General features: G+C 46.4%; 1 protein-coding gene across 1 annotated transcript in view; it reads left to right on the forward strand.

Moving 5' to 3' along the window:
* Positions 1-19,202, forward strand: part of WDR35 (WD repeat domain 35) — a 515,604-nt gene that overhangs the window by 398,752 nt on the left and 97,650 nt on the right. Inside the window, exon 24 of the mRNA XM_085610631.1 lies at positions 13,593-13,757. Within this exon, the coding sequence (XP_085466757.1) occupies positions 13,593-13,757 (165 nt within the window). The remainder of the gene's footprint in view (positions 1-13,592; positions 13,758-19,202) is intronic.

Genomic DNA, 19,202 nt, shown 5'->3' on the forward strand with positions numbered 1-19,202 from the left:
CCTCTAAGGGACTGCAGCACTTATTTTGCCACCCTTAGAAGTCCTATACCACTACACTCACACACTTCCTTTCCAGGCTGCGTGTTTTGGTGCAGAACAAAGTGAAGAGTCGACATGGCACACATCCCTGTGTGCCATGCCTACAACACACTGCCCTGGCATAGATCAGTCACCCCTGTTTGGTGCACTATACCAGTGGTGAGGGTAGAGGTGCATGAGCCCTCTACCCCTACAGTGTCTAAGTCCATTCTTAGACATTGTTAGTGCAGTGCTGCCATTAAGAGTACATGGTGCTGGGAGTTTGTCATTATGAACTCCACAGCACCATAATGGCTACACTGAAAACTGAGAAGTTTGGTATCAAACTTCTCAGCACATTAAACCCACACTGATGCCAGTGTGGGATTTAATGAAAAATGCACACAGAGGGCATCTCGGAGATGCCCCCTGAAAATGTACCCACCTCTAGTGTCCCGACTGAGTGGCTGCTTAGGCTGCAGCCAACAGGCATGTTTCTGGACCCCTGGGCCTGCTGCTCTCAGGGGCCCTGAAACAATGCACATCCTGGGAAAAGGTGCCAAGCCTCCTCCCCAAGGATGGGCAGGGTTCACGAAGGGGAAGCTTCAAAGGCATGCTGCCTTTGTGAGACTCCCCAGACCATTTGCTGCTTACAGCAACTGGTCCCCACTGGTTCTACCCCCCACTTTGGGCGGGAGAAATGACGGGAAAAACAAGTGAGGGAAAGAGGTGTGCCCACCTCTGCCAACTCCACCCCTCAGGTCGGGGAGGCGAGGTGAAGCACAACTCCGAGTCCCCGCCATCTTGAGGATGGGGAGACCCAACCAACCAGGGACAAGCTCCTGCCCCCTCCCACTGGAGGGTGGCACAATAGGAGGTGTACCCACCCCCGGAAAGGGACCCATTGGTCCCTGCCCTTTACCTACCTGTAACGCCCCTAAATCTAGTATTTAGGGGGCACCCTGAACCTTGCTTCCTCAGATCCAGAAACGACAATAAAGAAGATAAGAAGGACCGAAGAGCCATGCAGAGCTAACAAGAGGACGACGCCCGCTGACTTGGCCCCAGCCATACAGGGCTGTCTCCCCTCGAAGCTGCTCCTGCGAAACCCCGGTGTGTCCTGCAGTCAGCAACCTCAAAAACCCTGGAGGACCTGCCTGCCTTCACTTTTAAAGACTGCTTCTCCCGTGAACACCAGATTTGTTCAACTGCAACCTCTGGCAGCAGCCGGAGACTGCAAATCCAGCCCACTCTGCACCCGCCGAACCCGGCCCGATCTCGAGTGGAAAAACGAGGAGGTCTCCCCGGCGATTGTGACCCAAGATCCGGAGATCCCAGACCCGCCTCAAGACCCCAGTCGACGCCTGCAGCCTCAATACAGAGGACCCCCCCTACCGCGATCAAGAGTGGGTAAGACTTGCTGACGCCAAAAGGCACCCCTGCACACGACGCCCCACGGCCTTGTGTGCCACAACCAATGGTGCCTAGCCAACCCAAGACATCCCAACTTACCCCTCGAAGTGGTGGTCGCACCCAGGATGTCTTCGTTCCCAAGCCTGCAGTGTTTCTTTTGACCGGAGTCTCTCCATTGAAAACAACAGGGCACCTGACCTCGAAACAGCACCCTGCACCCGGCTGCCTTAGTGCCGCTGAGGGTGCACCTTTGGTGCTAATTTGTTTCCCCATTGGCCCTGAGCTAAAGTCCAGGAGCTTTGCTCCCACAACCCAGTGGCCTGCTTGCCAGCAGCCACCAACCGGAGGCCCCCTATCCCCTATTGGATAACATTGGGCCTCAACACTCTGCACCCGGCCGCCCTAGTGCCGCTGAGGGTGTAACAAGAGTGCATCACTGACCCTGAGTCTAACCTCAGAACCTTAACTCCCACAGGCGATAACTACCCTTTGAACCGATAACCTGTTTTTCCTCCATAGGATAACATTGACAATTTTAAAATAAAAATTGCACGAATAACCACAACGCATTTACTTACCTGTTTGCAGGAAGTGGCCGATTGCTGAATCGAGGTATCCAGCACTGAGTTAGAAAAGTAACGTAAACGGTAATTTACTGAAAAAGCCTATTTATTTCAATGTACTGTATTTGGTAAGTATTGCAACTTACTGCATCCCCTGTAAATCAAACAAAGTACAATTCCTATTGCATTTACAAACTGTTCTACATTCAGCAACTTATTACTGTAAAGTATTTAATGCTTACCTATGCCAGGCGTGCTTGGTTCTAAAAATAAACAGTATATTTTTTATACAAAAACAATTGGCCTATTGTTCAGTTCTTTAGTGGGTGAATTAATTTGCTGCTCTACCACTCAACCACAAATAGAGAGTAAGGTTCTATCTACCTTTAACCTCTGCCTACCTCTGGGGTCACCTAGACTCTATACACACTATACCCCCCTTTGGTGTAGTATATATAGAGGAACTGTAGGCTACTGATTAGATGGCCTTGGGCCATTATAGCCTATTAAGGATGTAAGGCACTGCTTGAATATTTTACTGTGGGACTCCCATCTCGACGACGGGGAATGATTCAGGCATGTTGTTCCTGTTAGACTCATGGTGGATAGGGCCCCGGAGAAATCTGCTTCCTCCTACCACCCTGTGAAAAATCATTATGATGTTGCTGCTTTCCCTGTCCCAAAGCCTCTGACCCTGGCATTAGCAGTGACTTTCCCTGCAGGTAGTTTCTTTCTCTCTCCTAAATCCTCAGCAAAAGCAAAAGTCATTTGTGCAAAGAGTGAGGCCTGTTTCTTGATTTAAAAAAAAAATAGAACTGCTGCCTGTGGGAAGACCTCACCAGTTCCATAAGCACTGCAGAGCAAGCTTTCGTTTTGAAAGCAATCTCTGAAATGCTGGCAGTTGCATTTAGGGGGGCCAGGCTTTTTTTAGGGGTGCCCGGCCCCTTCAGGCCACCCCGTGGCTACGGCCCTGGTGTTTTAAGACATTTATATGTATCCTTATTTTCACTACTCTCTAGCCGCATTTTACAACAGGTCTTTATTGCAGGGACATTGTTCTGTGGGCAAATTGGCTTCCTTGGCACCACCTAAATCATCACCTACCGGTGCTTTATTTTTAATGCTTTCAATAAAAAAAAAATTATTAAAATAAGTTAATAAATATACGACCTTTTTAATTGGTTTTAGACTTTTACTTATATCTACAAAGCAATAGACAATAATTCACCACACCTTTTAAATTAACTATTTAAGCTAATACACTTAACTTAAAAAAAAAAATTATAATACCATACCAGACTAATTCATTTAAAGGAGACTACGTAAAATGACGGCTGCCTTGGAAGATCTAATATTGCATTTTAAAAAATAGAGGTCTTTAAAACATTTGATATTGTGCCCATACTTGTAAAGACTGGCAGTCAAAGAAAACCTTGATTAAACTCCTGAATACTTTTAATTGAGAGTGCATAAGCATTGATTAAAGAGCATACTAACCCTCTCTTCTGTTGTGAGTCTATATGATAAGCCTTTAAACCACTAGAGAAGAAATTCTTAGACTTCTGCATACCCAATGTTCCATTGAAAATTTCCGATAGGTTGAATTCTGTTAATTGTGGATGATTCCAGTTTGAGGTTATATTTGTTAAGTCAGTTGAGTTTAAAACTCACCTGGGGAAATCTGTCTTGCACAACCTTTGACGCAGGTTGTGCCAATCTTATGCTTTCTTGCAGTCGACACAGAAAACATCCATGAACAAGTATTCAGTGTAAATTCCATATTCTCTATAGAATCATAGGACTATTGCTTGTACACTAAGCTACCTGTAATCCATCAAGTGCTATCATTTTAAAACTCACTTCCTTTGCGGTGCTCTAAACACCACAGCTCTTAAGCCCAATTCAGCTTTAATGTTCTTAATTGGTTTTGATTTGTGGAAACAAGCAATATAATGTGATGCTTAGCTACTTCCCAAAGTGGTGGAGGGGTACCAAACAACAGAGTTTGGGCAATAATTGCATGAAATATTTGGCTTAGTAATTTGGTTCGGCGACGGTTATTTTTCAGTTTAATTTGGATCAAGATTGGCTACTGGCCAGCACTTTTGTTTTGATTATTACAGTCGGAATGCTCCACTCACACCATAGTGTATCAACCCAAGAAATGTAAACATTGTAGCTTGATCAAGCTTTTGCTTATTCAAGAAACAATTTCTCACTCACAGCCCTTTACCATTTGCCATGGGTTTAGCAACATGTATCCTTACTGCATTATCGTCAAGATTTATCTACACCTTTTACACTTTATGAAGTATAGTGCTAAAAAATGTCTGAAGGCTTTGATGTTTAAGTCAATCCACGTTATTACTCCTTGTGTGTCTCTCCCAGCACTCTGAAGTGGTCAAGGGGAAGTACTGTGCAGTAAAAAACTCCTTAATGAATAAATAATTGAACATGGGTCCTCATTTCAACCATAAAATAGCATGGCAGCCCTTGTAGGCTACATTGTTGGACCTTTTAACCTATCTGCTATGCTCAGTAAAGCACCAAGTTATCAAAAACCTTTCTTGGGCTTGTAAACATTCTTGTAACTTGATCCTTGAGGGAGTTGGAGAATGTGTATGTAGCACGGTTTGATGGTGTAACATTCAGTAAGAGGAGAGAGAGAGACCTACATTTATAGATGTTAGGGTGTTGCCTCCCTAAACTGTACCAAAATAAATTGAAAGGTACTTCAAAGTTACGAGCTGAAGCTTTATAATCTGCATATCTGCAGTTCCTTTACAAATAGTGTATACTTTGTGAAATTCAGATGATTGTTCTCCTACCCAATCCCACCCAACTAGAACAAAATTAACATGATTGTGTGTAAAAGGGAGGGAAGCCAATAGGTTGATGTCCTTGTATACCCCTGCCAGGTGCACACGAAAACAACAATGTTCATATTTTTCTGGGATGTTTTCTCAATGTCAATGAGATACAGCTATCCTCATATAGGGATGAAAGCAAGAAAAGAGGTCAAGTGCATAAGGAGCAGTAGATCTAATTATCTGATCAACAACCCTCTACTGCCCGTTGTAGTGGTGTTGCTGCCTGCATTAGCTAATGCATCTCCATCTACATGTTAACTTGGCACCAGTCAATACTCTATTGACCACCTCCAGCGAGCCACACACCAATACTTATTCTCTAGAGTTGCAGAAGGGTAGACCTACTGTTGCTTTTACCTCTGTTTCCCATGGGTAAATTTAAAATCAGAGTAATAGAAAATTGTACTCTTCTGAGAGTCAACATATTTCTTAGCTTTGGGCCAGTAATGGTCTTTTGCATTCAAGTTATCAAGTGTATTCTTTATTAGGCTAATACGTGTTTCCACATCATACAGTTTTGGATTATGCCACAGCTCTTTCAGTTATTAAACAAGACATAAGATATATGTGAGGAATCTGAATCGAAGAGTCCAAGGTCAGTCAGAAGGTACTAGGCCCAAATTGTAACAACTGGGGTCTTTTGCTTATAGTGACCTGGAGCCACCATACTGCACACCCCAAACTAGAAATCAGGTTCTCTTTAAAGCACTCGACCCTTATAGTAGTGAAAAGAACAGATGATGGACGGAATGCTGAATTAATCTAACATTCACGCCTTGTCACAGATCTGAGTTAAATCCATTGTTTTTTTGCACGCCACGCCATTCCAGTTCAGATCCAGCCATATGGAAATCAATCTTGACTCTGTTCCCAGTAGGAACAGCCCAGCCTGAACTGGCAGGCCAGATCCTTCCTCGACCAGAAACAAGCATCCTTGGAACGATTTCGGGGTAACACCCCTCATCAGCAGGACTAGCTGGAATGTGGTGGTGTAGCGAGCACGGGACCCACGTCTGGGCATAACCTTCCCACTTCGGGCAACAAATGCAAAAATGACAGATGATGGACGTAATGCTGAATTAATTTAACATTCACCCCCAGTCACAGATCTGGGTTAAATCCATCGTTTCTTTGTACGCCGTGCCATTCCAGTTTAGACTCAGCCATATGCGAATCAGTCTTGACCCTGTTCCCAGTGGGAACAGTCCAGCCCGAACTGTCAGACCAGGTCCTCCCTAGACCAGAAACAAGCATCCTGGGAACGGTTTTGGGGTAACACCCCTTATAAGCCAGGCTAGCTTGAATCTGGTCGCATAGCGAGCACGGGACCCATGTCTGGGCATACCCTTCCCACTTAGGGCGACAAATGCAAAAAGAACAGATGATGGACGGAATGCTGAATTAATCTAACATTCACCCCCAGTCAGTCAGTTCCCAGGGTCAAGACTGATTTCCATATGAATAGGTCTAAATTGGGGTGGCATGGTGAGCAACTGAACAATGGATTTAACCCAGATCTATTGACTGGGGGTGAATGTTTGATTTACTCTGCATTCCGTCCATCATCTGTGTGTCCTTTGTTTTAGAGTGGTGAGGCAGAGTAGTCCAATGATGGGAGCTACAAAGGGCACTCAGCAATGTAACAAACAACATGTAAAAAATCACTGACAAGTCAGTGTGTTTTTTCTTTAAAAAGGAACAGTACTGTATTACAAACTGAATACTACGCACAAATTAATAATAGATACTGACTGGCAGGTGGGGATGCCTATGGTCCTCCTAGCATGGTTCTCTGGTCTCAACAGGCAGGCAGATGGTGCTCCATGCTCCAGGGCGAGTGATCTTGATTCTCCTAGGTGATGTTCCTTCACCCAGAAGGGAGACTAGCAGACCTTAGTCCCTGTTCCTGGTCACTACAGGCAGAATCTTGCTGAGCTTCTTCGCACTGATGTACAGCTGCAGTTTGACAATTTGCTTCACAGTCCATAATCAGTTTTATTCGAGGACTCTCATCTGCGCCAGGCTACCTGTGTTCAGATACCATGCTGTTTCAAACAGCCCAGCCTTTTACCCCAGCTGCACAGCAGCAGACCTTATTTTAAAACATAGGCACTGGTGGTAACCATTTAAAAACAAAGCTTACTTTATCTTTGAAACTTCTTAGCCACATGCTGAAATTGGTGGAGGCATCTATGAAACAGGCTGTCATAATGGTTCCATTAGTGATCACATCAGTACTTAAATAGCACGCCGAGCCCCTTTCAGTTCTCTTTCCTGTTCTGAAGAGTTGAAGATATGTTAATACATCTAATAGTCCAACAAGCTTATTCATATGTATATGTAGCTATTTAGTATTACTATTAGGTCGAGTCTCCCATTCCTCACACGTGACCAAAATTAAAAGTGTTTCTGCAGCTGGCAAATACAGAGCTTTGAGTACCATTACTGTTAGACCTGGCACTTTTGGCAGGTTTACTCCCAGACATTTTGCTTTTTGGCCTCCTGTTTTTGCCCCATTTTTTGTTGGTTTTAGGACTCTGGGCACTTTACCAATGCTAATCAGTTGTAAAGTGCATATGCTTTCCATGCAAATTGTATTATGGGTTGGTGTTTCCATGATTGACTTATTTGATTTACTACTAAGTCCCTAGTAATATGCGCAGGTGTGCGAAGGGCCTGTAAATCTGCTAGTGGGCCTGCAGCACTGGTTGTGCCACCCACACAAGTAGCCTTTCAAATGTATCTCAGACCTGCCACTGAGGTGTCTACGCATGCAGTTTTAAACTGCCATATCGACCTGGCTAGTGCACCCGCCTGCCAGGCCCTAACATTCCCGTTTCTTACATGTAAGTCACCCCCTAAGGTAGGCCCAAGGTTCCCCCATGGGCAGGGTGCAGTGTATGTGAAAGGTAGGTTATGTGCTGGTGTGTTTTACATGTCCTAATAGTGAAATACTGTCCATTTTGTTTTTCACTATTGAAAGACTGTCTTTCCCGTAGGTGATCATTGGAGCTGCCTTGTAACATTTTACAAGTGTAACTTTCAATTGGGACAAGATTGAGAAATGGAGTTTAGGTTCCCTGAGCTCAGAATTTAATAACACATCTTTTAGTAAAGGTGGTTTTTAAATTGTGGGTTTGAAAATGCCGCTTTTAGAAAGTAGGCATTTTCTTGCTTAACCATCCTGTGTGCCTCTGCCTGCTTGCCTGCCTGTCAGTCTAAAACCGTCTGGTTTTAGACTGACAAGGGCTGTTTGTGCATACACTCCAGACACTCACGCAAATGGAGATGAGGTGTGTCCTGCATATGCTGATGAGCCATCCTGGGCTAGAGTGATGGGAGGAGTTGTCACTGACACATGAACAGGCTGTAGTTTCTCTGCACAATGGTGTTTCCACTCCATGTAGTGTGGCTGGACCAAGGAGGGCAAAACTGGTTTTGCTGAGCCAGAGAGACTTTCTGAACCAAGACTTCAAAGGGAAAAAGGAATATAAGTATTAGACCTAAAACCCCAGATCTTTAGAACTCTTTTGGACTAAGGAGCCTTCCAATAAGAAGAGCTGAAAGTGCTCCCAGGAGGAGTACTGCCCCTTTGCTGTGTGTTACTTTGTTGAGTTGGCCTGCAGTTGCTGAGTCAGAGAGACTTTCTGACCCAAGACTTCAAAGGGAAAAAGGAATATAAGTATTAGACCTAAAACCCCAGATCTTCAGAACTCTTTTGGACTAAGGAACCTGCCAAGAAGAAGAGCTGGAAGAGCTCCCGGAGGAGTACTGCCCCTTTGCAATGGGTCACTTTGTTGAGTTTGCCTGCAGTTGCTGCTTCTGTCTTGGGCAGTGAAAGGACTGGACTGAACTTTCTTCATCTTATTTCCTGGGCTTGAAGTAGAGCTTTACCCCGTTTAAGAAGTCTCAGGACTAGCAAAGACTTCAAGATCATCTGCTACTAGCACTGGGAACTGTGTATTTTGTGCTGCAACAGAAAAAAAAGTATGACAAAACCGTCATCAATGCCGCTGCCAGCTCTGTGACCTGAAAGCACCGCAGAGAGCATGGCCCGCTTCGTGCCGCAAACCTGGTGTCACAGTCTCCTGACAACGCCACCCGATGCCGCCACTAAGTCACTGCTAACACCATGACCTAAGGGCAACGCACTCCACACCATCTCGCTTCACATCGCCACTCCACGCCGGCATCTACGCCATTGCCTACACTGTGGCCTAGCGGCACCACTCGTAAGTTACTCAATGCACCACCTCACGCCACAGCTTTGGCCCATCGATGCCAGCTCCATCGACTCCAGATAGTAAACCAACGCTGCTGTGGGCCCAGCACACCTCATTGCCCCCTCTCGCACTGCAGCCTTGGGTCCTTCAACAACAGCGCTTCCGCAGCGTCGATGATGATGCTGCTGCCCCGTGACCTGCGAGAACCGCGACGAGCACCCTCCCACTTCACACCCTCCCACTTCGCACCGCAGCCCTGGTATCACTGACACCGCAGGACGCCGTCACCGAGCCGCTGCTTGCACCGTGACCTGAGGGCACCGCATGCCACACCGCTTCACTTCACCGCAGCTCCGACGCCGCTGACGCTTCTGACTTCAAACTCATGGAGTTCAATCTGCAATGCTTGTGACTACAAGGGCCCGACGACTTCTGCAACGACCTCAGCGATTGACACCTGCCGATGCAGACACCTCTTCGGAACTCATCACACGGTTCAACAACACTTTGTATTTCCAAGGTGCTGTTTGCAGGTATTCCCGACACCGTAGCTTGCCTGCAACCACGTGGTCGGCCTGAACTGTTGGAATTGTTTGTTCACGATGCCGTGATAGCCCCGGATGGAGCTATTGACTTCAAGGAACTGTATTTTAAGTCTATTCTGACAAAATTCATATCTTTATTACTATATGTTGGATTGTTATTGTTTGATCTTGTTTTACACAGGTAAATATTGGCTATTGAAAAAAGAAATGCTTTATACATTACCTCTGAGATAAGTCTGACTGCTCGTGGCAAGAAACCAGGGGGGTGAGCAGGGGATATTTTAGAAGTGTAAACCCCTTAACCTGACTAGAAAAAACTGTCCCTACTTGGACAGGGTACAAACCTTCCAACTAGAGACCCCCATTTCTAACTATTACTGTGCACAAATGTGTGCCTCTTATATGGCAAGCCGTCTCCTGCCTATATGCATTGCCTTATCACTCCTGTTTTTTCCAGCAAAACGGTGTTTATCAGAACCTGCTCCTGAGAATGAGGTTAAGGCTTCTTTCTGCCACTTGAGGGACAGATGCATGGCCTCACGGAGAAGTTATTTTAGTGGAAGCTTGCACACAGCACAGACAGAAAAGGTTTAGACCCCTCAGTGAGTCCCTAGACATGCTGCAGGAAGGAAAAAGGTGAGACGTGCACCATTACTCACCTAAAGCATCGAGTCTAAGCCTGTGCTTGAGTTTCTGTGCTCGATACCTGGCTTTATCATCTTTGGTGGACAGAATGGTATTCATGGAGTCATTGAACACTGAAATGTGATCCATGTCATACCCAATTAAGGAGTAGGGTTATCTGTGACCTGCGATGGTCCTCCATCTGTCTGAAAATGATGAGAAACACTCACACAATTAGATCTTTCTCCCGCACTAATTCTCGCTGGTCGAGTGCTACGCTTCACCATGGTTTCACATATCTCCAAACCTTCGTGTTGTAAAAATGTGATTTAACCAATGCAATTAGCATGTGTTTTGGACATTGAAAATTGAGTGACTGGAATCAATGAAAAATTGTGTTTTGAAGAAATTTATGTTAATTGTGTTTTGTAGCAGTTTTTGAAAAATTGAAGGTGAGATACAGATTCTGTGCACACAGGTATTCAGGTACACTATTACTTGACACACATGATTCATATGACATTAGGGAGACTGGCAGCTCCCGGACCCTGTGTAGCACGATATAGTTGAGGAAAACTATTCTTGAGATTTGAATTGAACACCCCTTATAAGTTATTGGTTATACACATACCTGTGTGCCATGCCTACAACCCACTGCCTATGGTATAGGTAAGACACCCCTCTAGCTGGGTGCACTATACTACTGGTGAGGGTACAGTTGCAGGAGCACTGTACCCCACAGTGTCTAAGTCCATTCTTAGACATTGTAAGTGCAGTAAAGCCATAAAGAGTATATGGACTGGGAGTTTGTTATCACGAACTCCACAGCACCATAATGGCTATACTGAATTCTGCGAAGTTTGGTAGCAAACTTCTCAGCATAACAAACCAACAATGATGCCAGTGTGAGATTTATTATACAATGCCGTCAGAAGGCATCTTAGAGCTGCTCCTTGAAAAACAACTAGCCTCTGGTGTGTTCCCTGACTCGTAAACACCAGCCTGCCACCACCGGACAGCTTTCTGGACTCCTGGGTAGAGGACCTCTACTATCTGGGTCGTGGGCAGAGGTGTCATGCCTCCTCCCCCAGGATGGACTGTGCCCACGAAAGGGGAAGCTTCAAAGGCCTGTCGCCTTTGGATGCTGTCCCTGTCTTTTGCTGCCCCCAGCAACTGGCTCCCACCGGTTCTGACTCCCACTTGGGTGGGAGAATCAACAGGAAATCCAAGTTAGGAAGAAAGGTGTGCCCACCATTGCCAACCCCACCCCTCAGGTGAGGGAAGCGAGGTGAAGCACACATCTCAGTCCCCTCCATCTTGAAGATGAGGGGATTCAGCCAATTAGGAAGAGTCTCATTACCCCTCCCATGGGAGGGTAGCATAAAAGGGGGTGCATCCACCCCTAGGAAGGAACCTTTTGGTCCCAACCTACACACCCCTTTGATGCCCCTAAATTCAGTATTTAGGGGTGACCCTGAACCTTGCCTCCTCAGATTCGAGGAAGAAAGAAGAAGGACTGAAGAGCCATGCTGACCCAGGAAGAAAGCGAGGAAATCAACTGACTTGGCCCCAGCCCTACCAGCCTGTCCCAACCACAACCTGCCTACAGCAACGAAACTGGCGTGTCCTGCAGCAGTAGACCCCCCGAGCCCGTAGGACCTGCCCTGCACACAACTAACACTCTGTCATCCGTAAGCAGCAGGTTTGCTCAAACCAAAGACTAACCGTCCGAGTCCAGACTCTGCGATTCTGCACCACTCTGAACCTGGCCACCACAGTCCGAGACCGAGTGGCCCCCTTACTCCAATCCTAAGTTGGGGTCCGGTGACCCCTGACCTCCCACATGCTTCAAAACTAAACCTGCATCCCTTATTCGAAGGATCCCCCGATCTCGACCGAAGGCGATAAGACAACTGCTCCCTTGACCAAAGCGCCCTAGGAAGTCCGATGGATGCCGACAGTGACCAATCGCAGCCTAATAACCGACGCCTAAGACACCTCAGCCCTCAACGCCTTCCCGGCCTTGGGTGGCCCAAGCGACGGTCTCCAAGCATCCTCCCAGATCCCCAGTCGTGGGTCGCCTCCAAGAAGTCCTCCCAACCGAGCCTGAAACTTTCTGAAGCCGACGGACTCCACTGAGAAGCCTAGGGATCTCGACGCCTGCTTTGCCTTCTGACCCAGCCGCCTCGGCACCACTGGCGGCGCAGTTCTTGTGTTGATCGTTGGCTCCTGCAGTGCCGACTGCAACCTTGGGAACTTTGCTCCCACACAAAAGTGGCCAGCTTGCCAGCAGACCTCAACCAAAGGCCCCTCCTTAGCCCATTGGCTAACGTTGGTCCCCTGCTCTCTGCACCTGTAAGTAGAGTGCCCACTTGGACCTTTGGGGACACTTGGTCCTAACCCGAAACCTCGTAAGTCCAATACTTGCCTCCAAGTTTGACAACCATTTTTCCTCCCAGATGGACTCCTAGTAAGAGAGTTTGGGTCTAGAAAGTGTTCTATGTAGAACTGCCAATGTATGGGGAAAAGTAAGCACTATTGTAATGTAATCCAAAAGTAATCAAGGAGTATTTACTGTGTAATGCCAGGTATTCTGAAAACTGATATCAACCTGTAACTGTTACAATTACAAAAACGACTGCATTTTCTTGAACAGTCGTGCATTTGAAAGTACTTATTACTTACCTGCACCAAGTCTTGCTTGGTTCTAGAAATAACCTATAAGTATACTTTTTTTTTTATACTTACCTAATTGGCCTAGATTCTGTCTGAGTGTGTGACATCAGCCTTGATTGAGTGAATACAATAAATGCTTAACACACCCTCCTGAGAAGCCTAACTGCGCCACCACACTACCACACATAGAACTGTCAGTGATTATCCAATTTAGCCTCTGCTATACCTCTGGGGATCCCCTGGACTCTGCACTATGCCTTACTTTGGTATAGTATATGTAGAGCCAGCTTCCTACACTACTTCACAAACGTGTTGGATATCTTATCCTCCCTATTACAAGTGCCATAGCATATAATGCCCCTGTAATATGGCGGGCGAGCCATCCGTCAAGTTTGTGATGGTGTACCCGTCTGCCAGAATCTAAATCAGGCCTAAATACTTTTGTTTCAGATCTCAAGGGCCGCCCATTGATTCAGCCAGATTAGCATAACCCGGTTTATTGCCGGCTTCATAGAATGCTGATTTTATTGCAAGCAACTAATTGAGCGCCTAAAACTTCAAAACTTTGCACTGTGAGCAAAATATAAATTGAACAGTTAAACAATGATTCTTAGATGAGCAAAAAGATGACAATATTAACAAAAGATATTTTTTTTCCAGTGGAATAAAGCTGTCGAGTTGGCAAAAAATCATAACATGAAAGAAATCGGATCGCTGTTAGCTAAATATGCATCCCATCTTTTGGAAAAAAATAAAACTCTTGATGCCATTGAACTCTATCGTAAAGCAAATCACTTCCTGGATGCTGCTCGGCTCATGTTTAAGGTACATTCTTGTACTGGGTACATTTCCTCTCATATTTTACAGAAGTATGGGGATGGATCGCATAACATTTCTTGAGTGGTGTTACTAAATGTTCTTGGTGGTTAGTAAGGCAAAGGTTGGTGCAAACACATTTGACCAGCATATTATGGAAACCAATTTGCGGAGGTGGTAATGTGTGACAAGAATGTTTGTGCACCTTTAATCAGACAGACAGGATTTGAGGTACTGCATCTCTCCGGTACTATATTACAGTAACACACCACAATACAAGAAAGCAATATAATACATTGTACCACCTCAATGCATCAAAACTTCACAATGGAACCAAAACAACACAAACCCAGGTCTCAAATACCACAATACAATATTACAGAAAAAGCACAACAAAAATTGTTTATGTTGTTTCTTTATTTGTGCCTTTGCCCTGTTTTGTTGGTTTGTGGAATATTGTTGTGCTGTTGCGAAAGCATGCTGTATTGTCATTATGGTGTAATTGTATTGGTGTATTTGTTGTTTTATTTTTCTCTTATTTAAGTGTTCTACTATGCTGTCTTGCATTGTTCCATTGTGTTGTTTGTGTTCTGCATTGTTTTGCTGTGTTTTTGCATTGTGTTTTTAGGTTTACTTGATCTGTTGGTGTGGTGGTATTTGCATTTTGCACTTTGTTGTATTGTGGTTGTTGTATTGGAATCTGTTTTGATTGATTTGCTTTGATGTTTTGTGCCCTCTTATGAGTTTGTTTTGTTTTATTGCTTTGTGTTATGCTATTTTGTTGTTTAGATATGTATATAAATACAGCTAGATAGCCAGACAAAAGTAGCACATTTATTTTACGTTGCGCTGACAAACAACCATTTACCACTATTTATCATAGTTACAGATTGGCCCTTTGGCTCTTCAATCTCTTGGAGGCCAGTCAGCCCAAATCTGTGCGAGAGACTATGCTTTAAATTAGCACTTCCAATACTCATTTAATGTGATTAGGTTCTTGTCTGGTATTACATTTCGAAAGAAAATATGGTAATGTAGCACTATATTTTTGTGTCCATATGTTGTTTACATTAGCCTATGCATTAAGTACAGGCGAGCATTAAATCGTTCTTATAATTGTGAAGATTGATGGATGATATCTGATAGAGACATCTAGCCTCAGATTCCTTACCTTTGAACTTCCGGGAGTCTGGCTGGATCCGGAAGATTTTTCTTCTCACTACCCTTGCATGCCGGTAAGTGGCATCGGTCGACTCCGCGTGACGTTGTTGGTATTGTGTTTGTCACTGCATGACGTCCACGTTGTCAACATAACTGCCACTGCTGATGTCAGTACTTTTCTTTATGCGCCAGCCAGCACAGATCCGTCGGAGAGAGCTGACTCCTTTTGGTGTTTGGATGTCTAGTAAGAACACCTCGGGAGGTTCAAGGACCCCCACTTAGTGTGGCTCTGGTGTCTGAAGAGCGACCACGACCCGAAGTTGTGCTCCGATTGCCAGGCCATTGCGCCGAAGGCTTTGAGGGAGCAGTCCCTAAAGCTGATTAACCTGCCCTATTCTGATGGGTGAGGAATGGATGAGGATTGAGAGGGGGAGCAGGATCCCTTAGAAATCCCGCAACCACAAAACATGGATTGGGATGAGGAAATGCGTGATGCCAGTGGTCTGGACACCTCCCCAGATTCTGTCATGCGTTCTCCACCTAACCTGGCTACAGTGGAGGGGTCGTCATTCACTATAGTGGTGCATGGGGGGGAGGAGGTCTTAGACCTGCAGCTTCCTATGGTGGCAGTCAAGACTAACAATTTGAGAGATGTCCTGCAACCTGGTGTCTCCAACTCGGAACATTGCTGCCTTTTAATGAGGCCTTAATGGATGTCCTTCTGGGCACCTGGTCGACGCCCAGCGCAGGGGCTACTGTGAATAGGACGATCTTCCACCTCTGATGCTTTTTGACAGGCTTTTTATCGACATTTTGTCGATTATAAAAAAAAAAAAAAATTAAAAAAAAAGATTTCCATCGTGTGCAAGGATGTCTTTGAGGAAGACAGGGTTCAAGCCATTCAGCGCTGGTCCCAGTACTTTGTCTGTTATCGATCTTCATCTTGTCTGCCTCTGGTGTCTCGAGCACGACCAGGATCCGAAGTCTAGCTCGGACTGTTGGGCTATGGCTCCGAAGTCCTTGTGGGAGCGGGCTTGAAGCTCCTTGCGGCCCGGCAGTCGACATCGACATTGTCTGAGACTCTGCGGAGGTTCGGTCCCAATCGAAGAAGAGGAGGTTGCGGGACCGTTCCTGGAGCCCAAAGTCCTCTTCATCCCACTCGAGGTCATCGGGACACTCGGGGAAGAGATGCAAGAAGAAGAAGTCCAAACAGACTTCATCTTCACCTCGAATGTCGTCTGTCAACGAAGGAGGTAAGGAGCACCGACGCTCTAGACACCGTTCTGCGGAGCCAGAGTTCGGGTTGACTTTGCGCATCCCTCCCTTTCCTGGAGCCGGAGCGACCCCCGCTCAAATCAAAGAATTCTATGAGGCCATGCGCTGCATTTTTGAGCAGGCCAACCAATCTGGTGAGGTGTTGGAAGGGGCCCTCATTAGATTCGACGCCATCGGCTCAGGCAATGGCGCCGGTGAGGCCTCAAAGATCCGATCGTGGATCTAGATCGACGCTGGTCTGCCACCACTACCTCCCTCTGCGTCGGATAGAAAGTCGTTGCTTTCGGGGCCGCCAGTGGTACCAGCCCCATCCTTATCCCCGACGACACAGAGTCGGAAGGAAGTCGCTCGATGCCGATTCAGGCGCCGATTGATCCCAGGGGTTCTATGTTGTTGCATGAACACTTTGAGGATGTGTTAGGCTTGGAAGAGTAATGGTAGGGGTCTATGGACCCTTTGGAACACCAGGATGACTCAGCGGAGCAGTTGGACTGGTATGGGGAAGTTGGGGAGGCCAGTGGACTGGATACTTCTCAAGATACTGGCGACTTGACGACTGGCTGTTGAAGATGTCCTCGCCCTAGGCTGTTGTCTCCCACCTTCTGACTACGGCGGACCTACTGCATTCACTGGGGTTCTCTATAAACATGCCGAAGTCTGACTACTTTTCAGACCCTTCTTTTCATGGGAGCTGTTCTGGACACAGTGCAGTTTCGGGCCTATTCTACCGAGCAGTGAGTCCAGGATATTCAGGTTATGATTCCGATGTTTCAGCCTCGTTCCTGGATTTCGGTGAGACTGACTCTGAGGCTGTTGGGCCTCATGGCCTCCTGCATCCTGTTGGTAAGGCATGCCAGGTGGTGTATGCATGACGTTCCAGTGGGCACATCATCGGGAAATCTCACCGACGTGGTTCAGATCAATCAGGAAATGCAAAAGATTTGCAGTTTGGGTTAGTGGCAGACCCTTCTCCTTTCCCCAACCAGATCGCACAGTTGTGACAGATGTGTCACTTCTGGGATAAGATGGCCATCTGGGAGAGGTGGAGTTCATGGACACTGGTCTGAGGTGGAATCGGGGCTACACATCAATTTGTTGGAGCTCCCTGCGATTTGGTTGGCATTGAAAGCATTTCTTCCCTCTGTCAAAGGGGAAGTTAGTGCAGGTGTTCACGGACAACACCACCGCCATATGGTACTGCAACAAGCAGTGCGGGGTGGGGTCATGGACCCTTTGTCGAGAGGCACTGCGTCTCTGGACATGGCTGGAACAGCAGGGCATAACCCTGTTGGTTGAATACCTGCCAGGTTCTCTGAATGCCAGGGCAGACAAACCCAGCCGTCGTTGCCTAGCGGATTATGATTGGCGTCTCCAGTCGGAGGTGGCGCAAGGTCTCTTTCAGCAGTGGGGAGAACCTCGGTTAGATTTGTTTGCCTCCGAAGAGAACGTGCAGTGTCAGCAATGCTGCACGCTTGATTTTCCAAGTCTGCTATTGCTCGGGGACGCCTTTCGTTGCAAGTGGAGCTCAGGCCTACTGTACGCCTTCCCGCCCATACCACTCCTGCCCAGGGTTCTTAAGAGGATCAGGAGTGACTGGGCCCAAGTCATCCTTTGTGGTTCCGGACTGGGCGAGGAGAGTCTGGTATACAGAGCTTCTGAAGATGAGCACCGATCCTCCAATCAGGCTGTCCCTTCGGAAGGATCTTCTGCAGCTAGGAGTCTCTATCAGATAAGCAAGTTACTTACCTTCAATAACGCATTATCTGGTAGAGACTCTATCTAGCTGCAGATTCCTTACAGCCCCACCCATGCCTCCCTGCTTTGCAGACTAATGTAGGGCTAAGGTTGCTCCCCTTTTCAGGGCTCTAGTTTTACACACTACTACGTCAGTTACTTTGTGGCTCTGCGCTTCTGGCATGGAAAAAACAAAAATTACCGACATCCGCGTGCCTTGGCGGTGTCTATATAGGTACCACAACGTCATAACCAACGTTACCGACACCACTGACGTCACGCTGAGCCGAATTGAGCCACCCGACGGTGCCTGCAAGGGGTATTGCTCAGCAAAGGTTTCCAGATCCAGCCTGATGCCTGGGAAATTCAATGGTAAGAAATCTGCACCTAGGTAGAGTCTCTACCAGATAATGTGTTACAGAAGGTAAATAACTTGTTCTTCTTGGCTTCAACAGATAGGCGAGGTAGGATTTTTTTCAAGGATCGTAACAACCCAAAACAGGAGCTGTTCATTTAATTTTGATTTGATTTATGACAAAAGGCATCTTTGCCTTGGGCCGAGATCCTGGTCGGGCTGTTATTTGGAGCCAGCCAATGAATGAATTTATGTTTGGAAGGTGAGGGCAATGTCCAATTAAATTCCTCAATTCTTTATCGAACTCTGATGATGCCCAGGGGGGAGCACCCTAAGTCCAGAACGTCTTCCAAAAGTCTGGCAGAAGAGGGACAAACAACTAAACCTACATTCTGTCTGGTATTCCATTTTAGTTGGTAGGTGGACCGTCATTTAAACACATGGAAGAGTTTTAATGGCTCTTCCATCAAGTTGAAAACCAGCTGGGTGTCGTTGGCATGAGATATTACCTTCGCCCCCAAAATCTCATCTAACACCACCAAGGGTGTAAGATAAGCATTAAATAATGTCTGGCTGAGCGCCGAACTTTGGGGGACTCTAACTGCTAACCAACGGATTGAAGAAGAAAAGGGAGGTATGCACACTTCTTGCTTCCTGTCGGCCAGGAAACAAGTCAGCCACACAGTGCCTTACTGCACTGATTGCAAGTGACAGGACAGATTAGATAACCAGCACTGTGTGGGTTTTGCCAAAGCTCAAATGGGCAAGATGTTGACCAAACATACTATTTGGCTTTGGGCTACCCTCTGTAACAAGATCTACAGCAGCCTGGCCAAGAAAGATCATCCAGAAGACATTTGTGCCCATTCAACCAGCTACTTCCACAGCTCTCTCTTTAGAGGCGTCTTGGTTGACAACATCTACCAGGT

Source organism: Triturus cristatus, chromosome 6 (assembly GCF_964204655.1).
Source record: "Triturus cristatus chromosome 6, aTriCri1.1, whole genome shotgun sequence".
In the NCBI taxonomy this organism is placed as follows: domain Eukaryota; kingdom Metazoa; phylum Chordata; class Amphibia; order Caudata; family Salamandridae; genus Triturus; species Triturus cristatus.